Source organism: Muscardinus avellanarius (genome assembly GCF_963383645.1).
Source record: "Muscardinus avellanarius genome assembly, chromosome: 5".
In the NCBI taxonomy this organism is placed as follows: domain Eukaryota; kingdom Metazoa; phylum Chordata; class Mammalia; order Rodentia; family Gliridae; genus Muscardinus; species Muscardinus avellanarius.
The window spans coordinates 47,429,458-47,450,828 of NC_137790.1; the positions used below are offsets into that span (position 1 = coordinate 47,429,458).

At 39.1% G+C, this 21,371-nt stretch overlaps 1 protein-coding gene across 1 annotated transcript in view; it reads left to right on the forward strand.

The window, feature by feature from the left end:
• Nucleotides 1–21,371, forward strand: part of CRYBG3 (crystallin beta-gamma domain containing 3) — a gene marked incomplete at both ends in the record, with an annotated part of 116,312 nt that overhangs the window by 5,217 nt on the left and 89,724 nt on the right. Inside the window, one exon of the mRNA XM_080696491.1 lies at nucleotides 17,894–17,960. Coding sequence (XP_080552617.1) covers nucleotides 17,894–17,960 — 67 coding nt within the window. The remainder of the gene's footprint in view (nucleotides 1–17,893; nucleotides 17,961–21,371) is intronic.

A 21,371-nucleotide genomic window follows, 5' to 3' on the forward strand; every position in this document is an offset into this window, starting at 1 on the left:
AAGATATAAATAGGATAATAGCAAAATTTGTAAAATAGGAAGAAAATAATTACCCCTTAAGACAAACGATTTCATTTCCTACCCAAAGTTTTAGTGAAATATAATGAAGTCCAGATATTTCAGAAATGCTAAGTGAACCTATGCTACAAAGGAATTGTAAGTTGATGTAAATTTTAAATAAGGAAAATAATTCAGTATATATGCTGATAAGAGAGAATAAGAGTGAAAAAATGATGCTTAATTTGAGCCTGTTCAATCCATAAACTACAGTGGCTCCTCAATGTCCAAAAGGTGCAATAGAGATAAAAAGGAACACAAAACCAAATAAATGACCAAAACTGACCTAAGAGAGTTCCTAATTAGTGAGAAACATATATGGTTTTTATTCCTAAAATGAGCTCATTAGTGGTGTGTGTGTGTGTGCGTGTGCGTGTTCATGTGCGTGTGCGTGTGCGTGAGAGAGAGAGAGACAGACAGACAGACAGACAGACAGACACAGACTGACTGACTGACCTTTTCTGGTTGAAAACCCATTTAGCATTTCTTCAATCTCATTCATCCTGTGAGGACTTTAATTGGGCTTTCAGAACAGCTTGTCCCTTGAGCCGGGCATGGTGGCGCACGCTTGTAATCCCCGTGCTTGGGAGGCTGAGACAGGAGGATCGCACAGGTTCAAAGCCAGCCTCAGCTACTTAGTGAGGCTCTCAGCAACTTAGTGAGACCCTGTTTCCAAATAAAATATTAAAAAAAAGGTCTGGGAGTATAGCCCAGAGGTAGAAAACAACTGGGTTCCACCCCCAGTAACACCAAAAAAAAATAAAAAAAAATAAAAAAAAAAGAACAGCTTGTCCCGTCATTACCTTTTCTCTGAGCAGGGTTTGCTGGCAATGCTTTGCCAAGCTGGGGCTGTCGGGGAGAAGTGGTAGTAACTATGCCAGTGGGGTGGGCATCTTGCTCCTCCTTGACTCTGCAGGCTCTGGAGTCCGAGATGAAGGCAGAAACCTGCACCTCTCAGGACTCAGTGTTGCAGTGGCAGTCCCTAGGCAAAATGTCTTGATGCTGATAGAGAACAAGTTGAAGTTTTGCAACCAGCAATAATTCATTCTTAATATTTACTTGGCAGTTCTGACTGGCAAAGAAATGGTATAACTCCAGTGAGACCATCCTTTGGTGTTTAACTCCTGGAAGTATTTAATTGGAAGTAGCCCAAAGTGCTGAAATAGCTGTTTGCTCAGCCAAATGTTCCTTTTTTAAAATTTCATTTTTATTTTTTTGGCCAGGCAGATTAGCGATGACAACATGGAACTGCCCTTTATTAAGGCCCTATTCAAATCCAAACCTTGTGCTTGGGGCTTTAAATATATAGAAATTCACTTACTCCTCAGAGCAATTTGTTTGTAGTTCTGGGGAATGAACCCAGAGCTACACCGACAGTTCTATTTTATTTTATTTTATTATTATTATTATTTTTTTTTTCGGGTTTGGGATGGAACCCAGATGCATTTGACCTCCGAGCTACACCCCCTGCCCTATTTTTTATTCTTTATTTTGCAACCGGGTCTCACTAAGTTGCAGAGGGCCTCACTAAATAGTTGAGGCTGTCCGCAAACTATGATCCTCCGGTCTCAGCCTCCCGAATGCTGGGATTACAAGCGCGCTCCACCACGCCCGGCTCTATTTTATTTTAAAACAGAGCCTCACTAAGTTACCATTTACTGGCCTTAAACCTGTGATCTTCTTGTCTCAGCCTACTGTATGAATTTACCCTCAGAGAAAATTTATGATAGGCCTTTGTGCTCTCTTCTACAGATATGTCATGTAAGACTGAGAGGTTCAGTGGCTAGTGAGAAGTCTCACAGCACAAATGATCAAGTCAGGAGTCAAATTCTCTTTCCTAAATTCAAAGCCCTTTGGCATTATGTGACGGTTTCCTCTCGCTTAAATCGGGAAGACCCATAGAAAAAGGCTGACCTTAGAAAATGGTTTTGAATGGAAGTAAAAGACAATGGTATACTGCTGGACGTCTGCCCAGATGGACAAGGTCAGTGCACTGTACCAAAAGAAGTTGTAGTTCTGGCATTGTTGAGAGAAAAAGCAATGCATACATTTATAGAAATTAAAAATTTATATTTAAACACATAAAAAGAGTCAATCTTCTTCAAATGAGAAAGAAAAGTTGGAACTAGAGCAAGATGCCAGTTCCACATCTTAGATATAGAAAACTCCAGTGTGATGTGGGGAAACTGGAACTCTCATATACTTCTTATAGGAGTGTAATTGATCCACCACTTTGGAAGGAAATTTGAGAAGTTCTATTACTAGTACAGATTCATATACTCAGCAGTTCCCTTTAGGAATTCCATCAGACGTAAAATTTGCAAACAGGCCAAAACTTTTCCTAGGCAAGGTTAGTCAAATACAGCATGTTTTAACCAGAAAAGTGGAAAAACAGTAGATTCCCACCAACTGGTTATTTGTATAGTCATAAAATGCTGTATTATGTAGCTGTCAAAAAGAAGAGACTTGCCGGGCGTGGTGGCACACGCTTGTAATGCCCGCACTTGGGAGGCGGAGACAGGAGGATGGCGCAGGTTTGAAGTCAGCGTGCTGGCTTAAGAGACCCTGTTTCCAAAAATAAAAAAGTATAAAATAGGTCTGGGAGTGTAGCCTGGAGGTAGAAGGGCTTCCAGGAACCCCAGTACCACCAAATAATAAATAAAAAGAGATTTTTAGTTGATTAATTTATTTATTCTTTGGTGGTACTGGGGATGGAACCCTTTTACCTCCAGCCTACACTCCCAGACCTATTTTTTTTTCAGTATTTTATTTGGAAACAGGCTCTCTTAAGCCAGCGAGGCTGGCTTCGAACCTGCGCGATCCTCCTCTCTTCACCTCCCAATCAGGGAGTTTACAAGCGTGCGCTACTACGACTGGCAAAAAGAAGAGACTTTTATTTTGATGAGGAAATAATCTCCAAGGTACATTTTTAAAAAGGCACAAATCATTGTGTATGGTAGACTCTAATTTTACAGCCTCAATCTGTTAAGTGGTATTGTGTTACCTGTTTGGGATGGATGAGGACTGAATGAGGGAATTTGGAACAAGAGGGAGACTTTTCATTTTATACTACTTTCACTTAAAGGATTGAGTGAATTATCCATTTTAGAAACTTAAGATGGAAAAAAGATTGATTTAAGATCCGGCGAATATCTGTACATAAGACAAGAAGAAAAAAAAAAAAACCCAAGAGAATTTATAATCCCAACTTGGCAAAAAATCCACCAAAGAGAAAATGAACTACATTAACTTGTTCAAGTGAGAAAAATTCTGACCAAGGCTATAAATAAGTAGATGTAGAATGTATAATGCAGACTAATTGGATATTTTGACACTTTCTCTGAGCGAGACATATGCTATTAATCTGTAATGTGAAACTGAGTGGAATCAGCAGTGAAAGCCACAAAAATGATAACTCCTGTTTGAGGTCACCTGTCACCCACCTTGATGAGGTACTGTGACAGCTCATTAGCCTTCTCAGAGTCTTTAATGTGAAGGAGTTGGCCCTTATTTCTAAGGTTCTTCCCAGTGTTAGCATACCAGCCAAAACTCTCTGAAAGTAATATAGGTGTATACACAATTAATATAGCTTATAGATTAGGAAGACTTGTGTTTTGTTGGAAAGATCACCTATGAAAATATATTAACTCTTCAGTGTGATTCTAAGATCACGTGTTTAACAAGAAATAATTTACTGTTACTTGTTGCCAGTCCCTTTGCTAGGCACTGGGAATTCAAAAGTGAACTCAAGGCACTGTGCCTGCCTCAGTGTGCTCATGCAGGGTTTTTGGGGAGGAATGGCAGGAGGAGGAGTGGAAGCCAGACATTACGCAAGTCTTTATTCCCCTCTTAAAACAGCTTCAACATGTGAACCCATTCTTCAGAATCTCTTTTTAGAGGAAACTATTTTAATTGCATATAAGCCATTTCTTTGGATATTTCTGTACATGTGTCTAAATAATGGTGTACAGTTCTTTCCTTTTTTTTTTTTTTTTTTTTTTTGGTGGTGGTACTGGGGTTCCTGGAAACCCTTCTACCTTCTGGCTACACTCTCAGACCTAATTTATTTATTTTTATTTATTTATTTATTTGGTGGTACTGCGGTTCCTGGAAACCCTTCTACTTCCGGGCTACACTCCCAGACCTATTTTTTTTTTTTATACTTTTTTGATTTGGAAACAGGGTCTCCTAAGCCAGCGCGGCTGGCTTCGAACCTGTGTGATCCTCCTGTCTCCACCTCCCAAGAGCAGAAATGTTCTTTCTTAATTTTTCTTAATTTATAAACTTTAGGCAATATTTATTGGCTACTGGTTGTGGTAGGTCAGGAGTTAACTGTTTTATCTTTCTGTGTCCCTACACGTTATCCAGACAAAATATCTTTTTATAAGTTGGGGTTAAATCAAAAGTCAGTCTTCGGATTTTTATGATTATGTAAATATTGCTTTTTGTTAAGCTAAGTTCTATGCTATGATTATATTCCTTTGTATGATCTTTGCTCTTTTCCTAGAGTAAATTGCTTTCTCGTCATATTGCTAGGAAGCTTTCATTGTTTTCCTTTCACATCATTAAATATCTCCTCTCAGTTCACCCCTCTGTCCTCCAAGACCTTTCTCTTAGCCATTGAATCTTCCTCTGATTTGTTGAATCTAATGGTTCCTGAGTTTGCCATATTGATTTATTCAATCCTATCGTAGGGCCCCCTATTTTTAGATCTTATATATTTCTCTTTCTTGGTAAACTTTCTTGTAAAACTGCATATGTGGTGAAATTTTTTCCGTCTTTGAATTTCTGAATATACATATTTTTAATTTTAAGTGATAGTTTTTTTGGGTATAAATTTATAGGATAGAAACTATTCCCTCAGAGTTATGGAGATACTTCTTTTTTATTTATTTATTTATTTATTTATTTATTTTTCTGTTTCTCTTGAGAATTCTGATGCCAATTTGGTTTCTGGACCCATTAATGCAATTCATTTGTTTATCTGCAAATTTTTAAGATTTTTAAAATCCTGTTTTGATTGCGTCTATATGTATGCATATAGACTACACATTATGTAGTCCACTTTTTTTGTTGTTCATTTTACTGGGGGATTGGCAGGTTCTTTTACTTTAGAGAATTATGTCTTGCCATTTAGGATAGAGTTTTGCACAAGCACTTTTGTTTGTGGTCTGTGCTTTGTATACTTCTACTATTGTTGGCGTTACAGAACTTGGAGCTTTCTCTTTTTTAAAAAGAATTCCAGTGCCCTGTAAATGCCTGTACTTCGGGGGTCAGGATGGAATCAACATTTTCAGCCCTGCGCCTCATCCATGCTTTGGGCCTCCAAGTCTCTGGGATTCTTCTGAAGTTACGTCAGGATAACTGAAACTATAGTTTATTTCTTCTGCACCCATTTACATTGCAGTTTTATCTCTTGTAAATAATTTATTCCTCTTCTCCTTCAAAAATCAGTTACTTTCTGAAAACTCTTACCCTTCCTCTTGTTACTTGATGGGTCATTTCCCTCCATTTATCTCTTTGCTGTTGTTTTAGTGGGATTTTTTTGGTGGGACAGAGTTAAATATGTGTTCATTATCCCATTCTGCCAAAAGTAGCTACAAAATGTTTGCAAATATCCTTGTTGCCAAACCTTTTTCTTCTTCAACTGTAAATTTAACTCTGTAACTAAATCTCAGTAGCAGCTATTGGGAAATAATTTGTAAAATATTACAAATCAATGGTTTACAACACACTTAAAGTCAGATATTAGGCTTTGAGTGGTAATTTCAAGTGAAGTGGTGGACACAAATAGAACATGTTGCAATAGCCAGAATTCTATGATAGCCCCACCATATTTATAAAATACAGTTTTGATTGTACTAGTACAATGAGACTTTTAAGGAACTCTTGTGTTTTTAATGACAAGCATCACAAGTGGAAATGCCAAAAATGAGATGAAAATGGTATCTCAGTGGCCACACAAATACAAGTTTCATGTAATTTCTAGGAGATATACATTAGAAATTTCTTTATTCTTTGTATTAAAATGTATACATAAAGTGGATACTACCTCAATGCTCAATCAGATTTTTTGTATTCACCATTCTTCTTAAGGAAAGAAATGAAATATTTTGAATTTGATGGCTTAATAAGTAGGAACATATTAGATGAGATGTTAATCTTCCTTTCCTCTTGCTTGTAAAGCACCAAAGAGCCTACACTGCTGGAAGGGTGGCCTGTGCTGTGTGTTAGTCACAGCGGGATGTGAACTGCAACAATTTTGATAGATTGTTTCATTGTTTTAAATGGGCAGATAAAGATCTTATTGAACAATGTTGTATATATTATGAAACAAATCACTGTTGTGTAATATTTGTAGCATTAGTATTTTGTTATTTGTCTATTCTATATTCACTGCTTGCATTTTTTCACTTTAAAAATCCACCATGATATTTCTAATTTTCTAATTTTTTTAAATATAATTTTATCGGTACATTGTATTTATACATCAGAATGAAATTCAAAAAGATACCAATATATATGCATATACCACGCGGTGTGATTCCCTCCAATCCCACCCTGATCCCCCACCCTGTACATGTTAGTGAGATTGTAGTAATACCTTCATATATGAATATAGAAATATTTGAACGTTTTTTTTCATCCAGCCTCCTTTTTCCCCTGCCTATCTCCCTGCCAGAATCCCCTTCCTCTGTCCTATTGGTCTCTCTCCTTATTTATCTGAAGTCCCTTTTGTTTCCTATGAAAACATATGACTCTTGACTTTCTGGGCCTGGCTGATTTCACTTAGCACAACATTCTCTAATTCTATCCATTTTCCTGAAAATAACATAGTTTTGTTCTTCTTTATGGCTTAGTAAAACTCCATTGTGTATACGTACTACAATGTTCTTTTTTTCCTCCTCTTCCTCCTCTTCTTTTTTCTTTTTTATTGTGGCACTGGGTATTAAAGCCAGAGGCATTCTACCCCTGAGCTACACCTCTATCCCTATTTTATTTTTTATTTAAATAGGATCTCACTAAGTTGCGGAGAGCCTTGCTAAGTTGCTGAGGCTGGCAGCTATGAATCTGAGATTCTCCTGTCTCAGCCTCTCAAGTACAGGGATTATAGGCAGGTAGCACTGTGCCCAGCTAGACATTTATTTGTCCATTATTTACTGATGTACACCTAGGTTGGTTGAATAATTTGGCTATTGTGAATTGTGCTGCTCTAAAATGGATATGTGTGTATTGCTATAGTATGCTGGCCTTAATTCTTTTGGAAAGACACCAAGGACTGTATAGCTAGCCATTTTAAAGTCAAGTGCCTTCCTTCCAGATCATTTTCTATGTGTGTGTCTATATGTTGAAATATTTTTACAGTAAGTAAAAGTTCTTTTCAGGATTGAAACTTGATGATATGCACTTACCAACAGCACCTTACTATTTTCTATGCTAGTGTATGTATTTATACAAGTTATAAATAATTTAAAATTGATTCCTTAATAAATTCTTAATTGTGCCATCATTTATCAGAATCTGGTCTAAATTTTTTTTTTTTTTTTTTTGTGGTATTGGGGGTGGGACCCAGAGGCTTTCTACCTCCGGACTACACTCCCAGACCTATTTTATATTTTATTTGGAAACAGGGTCTCACTAAGTTGCCAAGAGCCTCACTAAGTAGCTGAGGCTGGCTTCGAACCTGTGCAATCCTCTTGTCTCAGCCTCCCAAGTGTGGGGATTACAAGCGTGTGCCACCACTTCCGGCTCAGAATCTGGTCTAAATATCTAAATGTGTCTGCTTAAATAGAGTTTGTATTCCAGTGGGGGAAGGAAAGAAATAAATTATATAATTTATATATAGTGTGCTTTGAATTAAGTTAATTCAAAATTAATTAAATTAATTTAATATATTGTTTGCTTTGGATTAAAAATAAAGCAGAGCAAGAGAGTGGGGCATGATGGAATTGGTGGGTTTGGGGTGAGGGGTGAGTAGGGTGGTAACAAAGGCTTCGCTCTTGGGTAGCATTCTAGCAAAGGCCTGGATGATGTCTGGAAGCAGGACCTGAACAAATCCAAAGAAAGAACTTTTTAGACAGAGGGAACATCCAGTTCCTGAGTGCTAGGCCCAGATGATCTGGCACAGATGTCAGTGGGTCCAGACGTAATAGAATGGATGGGTGTCAGTGACATGAGGAAGAGAGCCAGGAGCCAGGCAAAGAGTGAGACTCGGTAGGTCCAAGCCAGGAGGTAAAATGATGAGATTTGTTTTCTGAAATCGTCATTTGGGTCATGGGCTTATATGTGCACACATGTTTATATACTCACACATGTCTTACCTGGTTATGTCTTTCTGCAAGTATTTTAGAGGAGGGAGGACTCAAGTTGGTGGTGAGGTTTGCCATGGCCAAACTCTGGGCAGCTTAGGGAAGGCACAGGTCTGCCCTTCCTTGGGTCTCCAGTGACTTGCCCTCAGGATAATTTTTTTGAAAGATACATGAATGAATGCCCCCTTTTATTTATCTTTTTGTGGAATTGGAGATTAAACTTGGGGCCTGGTGCTTGCCAGGCATGCACTCTACTGCCAAGCTCTACCCCAGTCCTAAAACACCCTATTTTAGAAAGGAGCTCAAATAGTGTTTTTAGTTCATGTCATAGCAAAAGACTCAGGGTGTTGATTCTTGTTGACTTTCAGAATCTAAAGGGCTTGAGGCAGATGGAGAACTGGGTGGGGACACGTGTATGGTAGACAGTTCAGGTAAAAGTCAGACCTACTGAGATTCTCCTGTTACAGCCTGTGATTGAATTGTAATTATGGTTTTGTTTTGGGGGCGTGAGAAGGGGGACAGGAAATAAAGTGGCTTCAAGGTAGAGACGTAAATTATAGGAGAGGGCCGACATAGAGAAAAATAATGTCAGCAGAGTCAAAGACTGCAAAGCAACAGAGTCTCATAATCATGTCCGTTACCTTTCCTCTTCCTGATTTTTCTCCAAAGAGTTTTGAAATCATTCAAATGCCAGATGTTTGAGCTAAAACACATACTGTTTGACTGCTTTAAAATTGCAGTGTCTAGTTACCTTTTAATTTGAAGCCTGGAAATAGTGCCATAACCACCTGTTTTATATCCTTTTAATGGTCATTAAAATGCTACAAGGACCTCTTCACTGTCAACAGTCACCATTTGTGAATGGACAGTTTTCAAAATGGATGTTTGTAGATCATTGATGTGGAAATCTTTTTCTCCATAGAAGCAGAATTGGACTTGCTAGATGGTGCTTTAGGCCAATGTACAAAAGTTAATTTAATCCATAATGTACCTGTAGTAGAACACCTGGCAAAGAAAACTACAGAACTTAATATGTAAAGTTGTATTTCTATGATGGTGGTGGGGAACACCCTCTAGGGTCTTGTAGATCAGCCTCAGGCCAGGAACAAATCCTTCAGGAGGGTGTGGCAGTAAAGTCCTACTGTTTTTAAGGACCTAAGGAGGGGCTGGCCTCAGTAACTTTTTTTTTTTTTTTTTTTGGTGATACTGGGAATTAAATCCAGAGACCTTCAACATCTGACCTCTGCTCCCAGCCCTTTTTATTTTTTGTGTTGAAAAAGGGTCTTGTTAGGTTGTTGAAACTGTGTTGTTGAGACTGCCCTCAAACCTGCAATCTGATGCTCCTGTCCCAACCTCCCAAGTCCTGGTATTATAGGCTTGTGCCTCTGTGCCCGGCTTGCTCAATAACTTTGAAATGGAAGACAGCAGACACTTCAGCCTTGTTATACAGTCCTGGTACTCATTTTGATTCTGACTTAGTTTCTCTGTCATAGTCTTTCTCCTTCTTTATAATGAAAGCCTGAGGTTTAATCGACCTATTTCTCTTTCCACTCGAGCTACAGTTCGGGGACCACAGTAACACAGGATTTTTAGATCTGACAGGGATCTCTGACAAGCTGGTTTGCACCTTCAGTTTACATATTTGTAAAACCAAATAAAGACAGGTTCATTTGAACGGAATTGCCTTTTGTCCGAAAGGTGCTGTACTTGCAGCAGACATGTCCGTTTTTGCAAAGCGTTTTATTCCCCAAAACAGTGGCGAAGTCCTGTTCTTCAGTATTTTCATTTAGTCTGAGGGAAACTTGCCTGGAGGACTGCAGGATGACTGGCTCACTTGTGGGAAGGCCAGATTCTGGTGGCCCTAGAGTTTCACCCAGGAGTTGGGAAGGGCAGAATGCTGGGAAGGAGAGGCTGGAGAGGATGCAGCGAGCCAGGCTTCTGGGACTAAAAGAGTTTTATATTAGTTGGGAAGAAAAAATAGGAGATGTGCCCTGAGGTTTTTTTTTTTTTTTGGCCCGTCTTCAGTGAAGACCATACCTTGTGTGCTGGAGAGTCTAGAACAGGAACATATTTTGGGGAAGTGTCAGCCTGAGTAAAGTGGAGGAGGAAGAAAAGAGAAGGTAACAGCTCATCACCAAGGCTGAGCAACAGTGTTGGAAAATGATTAGTGTTCCACATGAGTGAGTGGGCTAAATAAATACTTAATCTCTATGTATTTTAAATGGAGAGCTTCCTGACCAAATTTCTCTTTTTCCTCTACAACTGTCAATTATTGGTTTCAGCTGAATTCAGAGAGGCTTTCAGATCATTGTTTATAAAAAATGTGATCAAAGAGTGACCTGAAGAAAAGGGGGGGGGGTTAGGTGTTGAAAATGTGCGTTTCTGAGCCCTACTCCAGTAGACTTCCCTAATAATCAGGCCCAGAAATCTGCTTTATAAGCAGTTTCACAGGTGACTCTGACACTGATGGATAGGGTTCTGAAGGAGTGAAGAGGGCCAGAGCATCGGCTCATTTATTGCTCAGCCGCCAAAACCAAGAACAGTGCCTGGCAAAGACAGGTGGGCACTACACATACGTCGATGGGTTTTTTAGTCAGCTTTGTGTTGCTGGGACAAATACCTGAGAAGAACAACTTAGGGGAGATGTTTATTTTCACTCATAGTTTCAGATGCTTCTAGCCCTGGTCACCTGGATCCACTGCACTGGGCCTGAGGGGAAGCAGAGGAAAGCTGCTCTGCTCACCACAGCCTCGCCAAGAAGGAGAGGGAGAGAGACAGACAGACACCAACCAACCAGGGATAGTGCCCCAAGGCCCTGCCTCCCAGTGGCCTACTTCCTTCAGCCACTCCCAGCCTGCCTGTAGTTTTTATGAACCCATCCAATGGACTCATTGACTGATGAGATGAGCCCTCGGGACCCAGTCTTTTCACCTCTGAACATTGCTGCAGTGCCTGACATAGGAGCTTTGGGAGGACATTCAGATCCAAATTGGAACTGTGTGTGAATAATTGGATCTAGTTGGGGCTAAAGAATCTATTCGAATTTAATGAAAAAATAAGAACATAAGGTAACTAAGTGATAGGTCATGGATTTCATGTAAACTATTTGAATTTTAGAATGTTAATATGTCCCCACCCCTTTTTTATGGCCCAAACATCTTTTTTATTTCATATCTGGCAGAGAGTAAGTAAATATTTAGTGACTTTGTGTTTGAGTCCTGTTTTTCAGCTATAGTAAAACAGGGATGCTTATTATAATGAGGGGCTTCTTTGTTACACTGGCCTTCATGTTTGGGCTCTTTTGCAAGATAAATGCCCAAATTTCTGTTAGGTAAGTAAAATAGGGCTATTTAGAATGGCAAGGTAGTTTGATTTGTGTCCTACGTGTGATTATGATACTTGTTTCTCACTCCTGCTTTGAGCAAAGCATGTACTTTCTAAAAATATTTCTATTGAAATACTCCTGGGTCCCAAAGGGGGTTAAATTGTGAGCAAACAATAGGAATAGATTGTTATCTCTTATAAAGTTTGAGATCATCTGGATTTGAACCTGTTTCTCTTATCTTTATCTACTGTGTTCTAGTTTTTTGTTTTGTTTTTATTTTTACTTTATGGTACTGGTTAAACCCAAGGGCCTTACACCTCCAAGCTACACCCTCAGCCCTATTTTATTTTACTTTTTATTTTGAAACAAGGTCTCACTAGGTTGCTGAGGGACCTTGATAAATTGCTGAGGCTGGCCTCAGACCTTTGATCCTCCTGTCTCAGCCTTGCGGTTACAGACACGTGTCACCACGCCTGGCTTGTTTTGTTTTTAAAATAACTGAAAATGACTTTGTTCCATTTGAGTCACACTCTCTTCCTTATGTCCTAGAGGAAGACGATGCAGAATAGTAATAGATAGTATGTTTTTTGAAGAGATGTATATACACTTCATTAAGAAATATACTAATGTGCATTATTGACTTGTGTTCTACAGAACAATGTTTTCTGATGAAGGTAAGCAGGTACAAAAGGATCACCGGTTATATGTTTAGAATTTTATTTAATAATATTTGAGCCTTCACGGTCCCAGACACAATGCAAGGTTTTTGGATGCTGATGTGAAGGACACATTTACTTAATAAGTCCACATTCTATTTGGGAAAATAGACAACCAATTATAATTAAGAACAATCAACATGTGAGAGCATTGACGGGTGCAGTGGGAGCACAGAAAGCGCAGGCAAAGCTGCAGCTGCTGTGAAGGGATGAAGAGTTGGTTTGGGTGGGAAGGATGTTACAGGTGGGAGGTGAAAGTGGTTTACTGAGCTGAGAACTTGGCCTGTTCTAGAATTGTGAATTGGTTTTGTAGACAAGAGCTAGGTCAAAAATAACTTCATATCTGTGCTAAGGACTCTCCCTTTTAATAGCTGGAGGAGGCTTGTGGAAGGGATTTTGAACAGGAGACTGTCATGATGAAATTAACAGTCACTTCGTTGTGTGAAAAGAATGGATTGCAGCAGAAAAATGTTGAAAAGAGGAGAAAGATAGGACTCCAATCTGAAAAAAAGTAGTAAAACTTTTAACTAAAGCAATTGGTTGTTATCCAAACCCCAAATTTTAAAAAATATTGTTTGCTTTAAAACTCAACACATTTTAAGTTGTGCGTGGTGGCTCACATTTGTAATCCCAGTTCTTGGGAGGTTGAGACAGGAGGATTGCAGGCTGTGGCCAGCCTCAGCTACTTAGTAAGGCCCTCTATATCTTAGTAAGAGCATATTTCAAAATAAAGAATAAAAAATAAGGATGGGGGTGAAACTCGGAGGTAAAATGATCCTGGATTCCATCCCCCATACTGCAAACAACAGCAGCAACAATAGCAACAACAACAAAACTGTTACAGTGAAATAGGTACGGTGTGGGAATATGGTTTTGGGGAAACTGTCCCCGAGGACCCTTGTTAGGGTCCTAGACACAATTTCCCTCAAACCACAACAAAACCCAATAAACAGACAAACAGAAAAAAAAAACCCACGGGTTCTTGTCCTGAACTAAGTATCGATACACATTAGCCTGGACTCTTGTTGGGTATTTAAAGAAGTTAATTAAAAAGATAGAAATATTAATTTAATTAATAGAAGTTAATTAAAAAGATAGAAAGATAGTTACAGCCCCGTGCCATCCAGAAAATTGCACAGGGGGGCAATTCCTGTGAATTTACCAAAAAACTCCAGTATGCTGAGTGTTCTTATCCTGACCAAGTCTTCGGCAGGTCCTTTGATATGTAGATATGCTGCCCTATCTCCAGCCCAGTTTTCTGCTCTTCTGCTGTCTCCATCCCAGCTGGTGGGGAGGTTGGGGGGGTTGTCTTGGGAAACAGACCTCCATACCTTTTGTTACCCTCCCAAGATGTGTTAAGTTGCTTCTCCAGGATCTGGGATTTCCTCCCATCCTTGAGGCAGTTTGTCTCTCTTTAGAAATGTAAAGAGGCCCTTTTCTCTGGCTCCAGGCTTTCTTTACTTCTCTTTAGAAATGTAAAAAGTCCCTTCTTCCTGACAGTCCTGGCTTTCTTTAGTACAAACGATATATTTTCAAAATTGGAAATCTTTCCCAATACTGGTACATTAATACATTTTGAAACCTCTTCCCAATACTAGTACAAAAACTTGTTTTAAAATTTGGGTTTAACACTGTGACTCATGGGGCTTGAATATAGCAAATAAGTTTCAGAGAATTTTAAGAAGTGAAATGGGGTTTTTTGAGGGGAAACCCTGCAAGTTCTTATCCAGTAGCTGCCTTCAGGGTTGCTACCCGAGTGTTGCCCTAGCCAAGTGCCCATCAGTTGCAAACTACTTTCTCCCAGAGTCCACGCGATCTGCCAGAAAAGAGGTGCAGGTCACTCCTAGGGGCCTGGTCAGCCATGATGTCCAGCAGAGGCCTTCAGGTCACTACTCGAGAGTCACCCGAGCCACGTGCCCTCAGATGCACTCTGCCTTCTCTCAGGGCCAACACAACCTGCGAGAGAGAGAGAAAGAGAGAGAGAGAGGAGAGAGGAGAGAGGAGAGAGGATAGAGGAGAGAGAGAACAGCTCCCCAAAAGGGGAGGGGGTCCTGAGAGGGAAAATCCCCTCTTTGCCATCCTACTGGCAAAGGCCTGACCGCCTGCAAGTCCGTTTGTGGTTAGGGTGACTTTGGGATTCCAAGGAGAATTTGCATAGGGTATTTGCAAGTCCTTTGAAGGGTCTCCTTTCATTCAGTAGGAGTGTCCGACTTGCTCTGTGCTGGCTCCTGGGTTTGTTGATTAGTAAACAGATGGCTTTGTGAAGCTCTGGCCTTCTTATCTTGAGCCTTTGGAATTTCAGGTATTCTTTGCCTCTCAGGAAACTCAGGAAATTAACTTTTTCCTACTGAGGCCTTTTCCCTATCTGCCTATTTCCTTTCTACCTCCTCAGAAGTACTCAGTACCTTTTAGTGATTTCAGCTTTAAACTATTCAGTTGTTTACTCCATACTTACATGCTTATCTGCTGATGTGTTTTTCTGGCATTTTTGTGTGTTTGTAGTGTGTGCTTGCAAGTCACTGTGGCTACTTGAAAGACTTTCTGCCTCAATCCCATGAACTCAGCAGCATTTTCTGGAGTTTTTATATTAGAAAAGAAAATTTACATGTTATTTAGTCTCACTATGGCAGTATGTTTATGGAAAGTAGAATTTTAGGAATCTCGAAGCAAGAACTAGAAGACACAAATTAAGTGGTTATTATATGTTTACATAGTTTTTAGGTAAAGGCTATTGTAGTTACAGAATTCACTTATGAAATCATTCAGGTCAGTATTCATCTTAAATTATACTTAATCTTTATAGCATGCTCTTTTTGTATGTATTTTAGTAGTTAATTTTCTTGATTTGAGTTTAAATAGATACTATCAATTCATGAATAATTAAAAAATTGAACAAATCTGGAATTATAAACAATTCCTAGCAACAGATAAGGCTTGTTTAAAAAAATAATGAAAAGGGTTAAAATCAGAGAACTACAGTAACATATGCATACCCATGTTCATAGCAGAATAATTCATAATAGTAAACATATGAACCAATCTAGGTCTCCATCAACAGATGAATGGATTATAAAATTATGGGAAATACACACAATGGAATTCTACTCAGCTATAAAGAAGAACAAAATCATGTCATTTGCAAGAATATGGAAAAACCTGGAGAACATTATGTTCAGTGAGATCCGCCAGGCACAAAAAGGGGAGGAACATATGTCTTCTCTCTTTTTTGGAAACAGGGTCTCACTAAGTTGATGAGAGCCTCACAAAGTAGCTGAGGCTGGCTTCGAACCTGCGCGATCCTCCTGTCTCAGCCTTCCAAGCGCGGGGATTACAAGCATGTACCACCTCGCCTGGCAAGAACATATGTCTTCTCTAATATGCCCAAACTAGGGAGTATTAGGAATACCAGAGGGACTCCAGATAATGGAGGGAAAACCTCAGCTAAGCTGAAATGGAAGGGTAAGAGAGGAAGAAGGCTGAGGTTGACTAATGGAGGAGCTACATTCAAATATATGTAAAAGTATGAAAGTAGCATGCTTAACCCAGACACTCAATATTGGGAGGGGAAAAGGGGAAGTGGGGGGGGGCACCAAACACTGTCTGAATGTATGCCATTTTCAGTATGATCCACATTAAAAAAAAAGAACAATAAAAGGAATCTACTCATTTTTAAAATAGCAACCATTGAGAAACTCTTATTTTCTAGTTTTGTTCCCTGGTTTTCCCTATAGTCTTCCATGTATTTAACACACAACTCACACATTTACTTGTTTTTAGATGCTTGCTTTCACTGTTGACATTTAAAAAGTTCATGAGCATGGCCTATCTCCTTGGTCCATGTATTTCTGAATAGGATCTGGGATGTAATGGAAATGATTTTGTTTGTTGGTTTGATACTGAGAAATGAACCCAGGGGCACTCTACCAATGAGCTACATCCTTAGCACTATTTTATTTTATTGGTACTGGGAGTGGAACTCCAGGGCATTTTACTTCCAAACTGTACCACAGCCCTCCCCACCCCCACCCCTTGTTAAAATTTTTTTTATTTCAAAACGGTTTTTCACTAAGTTGCCGAGGCTGGCCTTGAGTTTGGAATCCTGGACTTGACTTAATCTTAATCCAATGTCCATTACAAGTGTTCGTGCCCTTTCTAAGTTTCTTTCTTTGGACTGACATCACTTGTTTCTTGGATACTCTGCACAATAGCACTGAGTTTTATGGATAGACATCTGAGTAGTATAAATCCCATCTTCTCTTTTTATTTCATCCTGACTTTGGAACCGACCTTTATCTGGTATGAGCCGTTGACGCTTCTTCCTCTCCATTGTTTGGCCAGCAGTGACCACAGTTCCATGTTTGATCCTCACTGTGACCCTTCTGCCACCTTGGGACTCTAAAGTTGCCCCACTGCCTATAGGACAAATCGCATTCTGTAGCAGGCTGAGCCGGTTCTTAGCACAGCATCCATTAACCTCTGGTCTCATTCTCATCTCTTTTAACTCTGCCTGTCACGGTTTTCTATGTCCTACTCTTAAATTAAAAACAAACAGTAAAACGTGGGTTTCCCCCAAATTCCATAGCCTCTCAATCCCCTGCCTCTGGGCCTCCTTGGTGGGCACTTTGCTGAACTGGTGAAATGGAATTGTTTCTGCTGCGTTCCGTGGCCCTGTGTACATTCAGCAATTACAAAGTTTACCAAACTGCATTGTGAAAGTTTGCACATCAGTCTCCCCAGCTGAGAATTTTATGAAGGCCCGAATTTACTTGTTTTTTACGTGCTAAAAACCAAGCGCAGTCCTTGGCACAGAGTAGACAGTCATGATAATTGTCAAAGTGGAGCCACTCAGTTTGTCAAGGATTAGGAAAATATGAAAACAAGATGATGTGTAAACACACAGATCCAAATATTTAGATCTAAAATGAATATGTGTTTGAGAGACCAAGAAAAGTAGATTATTGTATCTCTTAAGGCATCTGTGAAAGTATTTCAGACAAATAAGTGACTGTGTGGAAATTTGAATTCTGAAATTGCCATCTGGGACATATTTGGGGCAAGATAAATCTGAGAATTCACTAGATGAACCTATATGTTTATGGATAGAAAGAAATAACACGCATAGACATTAAAAAAGGATGCAGCTCTGAAGAGGCATGAAATAAATAAAATCTGAGAGTGCGAGTACTTTCTGAGGTTGTGATAGTTGCACACTGGTGTTCCCTCTTCCAGGTGTGTCATTACTGGGGTGTTGATGATCAATAGTAGTTATGAAGCATAGTGAACTCAAAGGGTTCTGAAGCCTGGATGAGATTATGTGAATGTTTTTCAAGTTTGGATATTTAAATCAGCATATTCTTAGTATAAAATTTGGTATATGAATCTTTGAGCACTGCAGATAAAAGACCAATTTTTGGTTTAAATACAGAAACTGTATGAGTCGAGTAATTCTTTTAATTTCAAAAGAAACTGTGGTTTTTATTTTTCAGTGTTGAAAATGAGCGCATGACCACAAGTCAGAAAAAGGAAAGTGTACTTTCATCAGAAGCAGTAAAGGTATAGTTTTATATTGTTATTAATTTAGTAATACTATAATATTAAGGTTCATATCAAGCAAATATTTTGAATTATCACATTCTTCCTCTTAGTTTCTGTTTTGTACTCTACACTTCAAAAAGAGTATCACTTTATTACTTCATGTGGAAATCCAGCCCAGCCCTGTTAGACATTTACATCATGCGTGGGGAAGGGTTGGGGTGAGAAGAACCCCAGGAAGGGAGTTTAGAGAAGTGATCTCAGCTTTTCCACTAACCCACCGTGTGGCCTTTAGCTTTTTTCTGCCTTAATTGTCTATTCTATATATCAGATCACATAAGCTCCAGGGTCTCTGTTCCCTAGGAAGTTCTTAGATTTAGGTCATGTCTTCTGAAATGCTACAGACAACTCTGAAATGCTTTCAGGGGGTAAAAATTAATAACATGTTTCTACCTGTCATTGGTGCATGGTGGGTGTTTGGTCAGCTCAGGTGAAAACTGGCCTCCTTAGGACATACACAAAAATGTGTAAGCCACACACCTACCTACAATTAATGGATGAGTGGTTGAAAATGAATAAACATTGTCTTTCTTTTCATAAGTGATTTTCTAGAAACTGGATGTTTTATGTTCTTTGGCCAGATATGTGATCATGTTTTTGTAGCTGACCTACAATCATGGCTCTTGATCTTGGTTGCTTTCTTTTCACATGATTTGTAACAGTCTGTCAAGGAGAGAGTTTGTACTTTCTGGGAATTTGGGGGTAGATTACCTTGGTTATTAAAGGATCCAGAAATTCATCTAAATTTCTAATTACTGATATGGGTACTTTTGAAGATTTCTGGAAGCTATATATAGTCCAAGTATATTAAATATGGCAAGGATAAAGTATGCTTTCCTTATTCCTGCCTTCTTCATGATAATGAAAAATATAAACATTTACTTTATTGAAAGAGAAAAAGTCAGGATCACCTTGCTTCTCTTCTGTTGTTCCCTCATGAGTTTGGCTGCTGAATTCTCCTCTCAGGTTCCATGGTATCTTTCACCTGCTCTTCTGTAGCCAGTAGCCAGCCAGCCTGCTTGGTTTACCATTGTAAAGTCTACGGCTTTCTTCCTCTTCTTCAGTTTTTATTTGACGTGAGTTACACTAGCAAGATTTTCATTTCTTGTGCTAAATGTGAAACTTTGCGCTTCTGTTGTATTACAGGAAGGCTGTTACTTCTGTTGATACCAGCTCCTGTCTATACACTTAACCTTTACCAAACCTCCCTGCTTTCTTTGTTCCCTCTTTTTTTGGTCTCTGTAGGTTTCCCAATTCAGCCATGCATGCTGGTCTATTTCAGCTATACTTCCCCTGAAACACACACACACACATGCACGCACACACGCACGCATACACACGCACACACACACCACTCTTTTCTCTTTATCTTCAAATTTAGATGAATTCAGCCGGCCGTGGTGACGCACGCTTGTAATCCCACGTTCGGGAGGCTGAGACTGGGGGATCGTGGTTTGCGAACAGCCTCAGCTACTTAGTGAGGCCCTCTGCAACTCAGTGAGACCCTGTTTCAAAATTAAGAATAAAAAACTGGGCAGGGGGTGTAGCTCGGAGGTCAAATGCCTCTGGGTTCCATCCCTAGACCCCCCCCCCCAAAAAAAAAACCCAAAAAACAAAAACACAAATTTTGATGAATTCAACCTTTTATTCCCTTCAGAGCTTTGCTCCAAGATGTGACAGCTTTGTGAATTTAGTAAACATGTATGGGAGGAAAGAGAATGGGCAGGCATGTATGCTCCAAATCTTTTCTTTATTTCTTAATACCTCGGTCTGTGCTAAAAATCTTTTTCTATATATTCTTAATATCTTAGTTTCAGTGCCTAGCATAATTTTATTCTGGGCCCTGGGGCTCCAAATGAATACCACTCTACAGTCATGAGACTCTTTTTCATTTGACCTGAAGCCTTTAGGCTTGCTTGTACATGGATGTAATAAGAAGGCCATGATAAAAGGGCGATTGGTGCTCTCTGGAGGAGCATTTTGGCCCACGTAACTTTTTGTTGAACCTTTTGGAAACTGCTGGTAGGATTTCTTCAACCTAACCACCTGGATGTCAATAGGCAGTCCCATGCCTTAGGTAGGATAAAGGTTAGCAACAACATTTATTATCTTGCTCTTTTGAACAGTTTCTGTTGAAGATTTTTTTATTGAGCAAGTGGCATAAAGCATACCTTTTGTTTTCTTTCCAATGAATAGTTTTCTGAAACATAGTGCTGTACTGCAATTTGACATTTCTCACCATGCTTCCAGTGTGTTAGGCTGAATTTTATATTGCCTTTTGTGATAAGAAGAAAAAAGTGTGCAGCGTTTTCTCTCTTGACCTGAATCATAATAGGTTTACATAAGATAAATACAATAAATACATTCACATGTATGTGTATGTATATACATACGTATATCTAATCTTTTTGTATCTGACCTTTGATATACCAAATCAAGATGTCACATTGTTGGCTGTCAAAGAAGTTTAAGCTACAAAAATATATTTTTAAACAATTATAGCTCTATAATGCTATTTTTTGGACATCATATATTTGTATGTGTATGTGCATATTCGTATGTGTAGTACTAGGAGTCAAATCTAGTCTAGGGGTGTTCTATGGAGCTACATCCTTAGTCTTATTTATTTTATTTTAACTTAGTTCAGTAAGTTGCCCAGGCTGGGCTTGAACTTGCAGTCCTTCTGCCTCAGCCTCCCAAGTTGCTGGGATTCCAGGCACATGCTCCCTCTCCTGATTAAATTCTTGTTCTTAAAATCCACTTAAATGCTGCACAAATTTTATGGTTTTTCTTGCATTATTAGCTACTTCTGGTACTTTATTACTCTACTGGAATATATGTTTATTTTATATTAATCAGGTTTTTGTAAATTATATATTTAGTCCTCATCTACGAGTGTCTCAGCAACTTGCTATATTCATATCCACTTGCATTGAAAAGAGAAGGGAAGGCATATTATTATGCCTCTCCTGTCTGTTTCATAGGAAAAGTTATTCTTTTCTTCCTTCTCAGGCTAAACTCCCTGTGGCTGGTCCCCTGTGCCTCCCGTCAGTGTATTGACTTCCTTACGTCCTGCCTGCTCTTGGATCTTGCCTTGACGGCTCCATCTTCCCTACCTATTTCTCATTTGCCTCAGCTTTCTAAATATATAAAAATAAAAGTTAATGTTTTTTTTTCTTTGTGTGGGTATGACTTCCTCTGCTTTTGATCTTTCATTCCATTTAACTTCAGATTTATACCCCAAAATTTTTTTATGAAAATCTGTCTTTAGTACCATTCAGTTCTTCATATCTTCTGACTCTTGTGTGTCCTTCATTTTCAGGCTGGTAATGTACTGGTCACATAGGCATGGATGCTCACTGAGTCACTTTG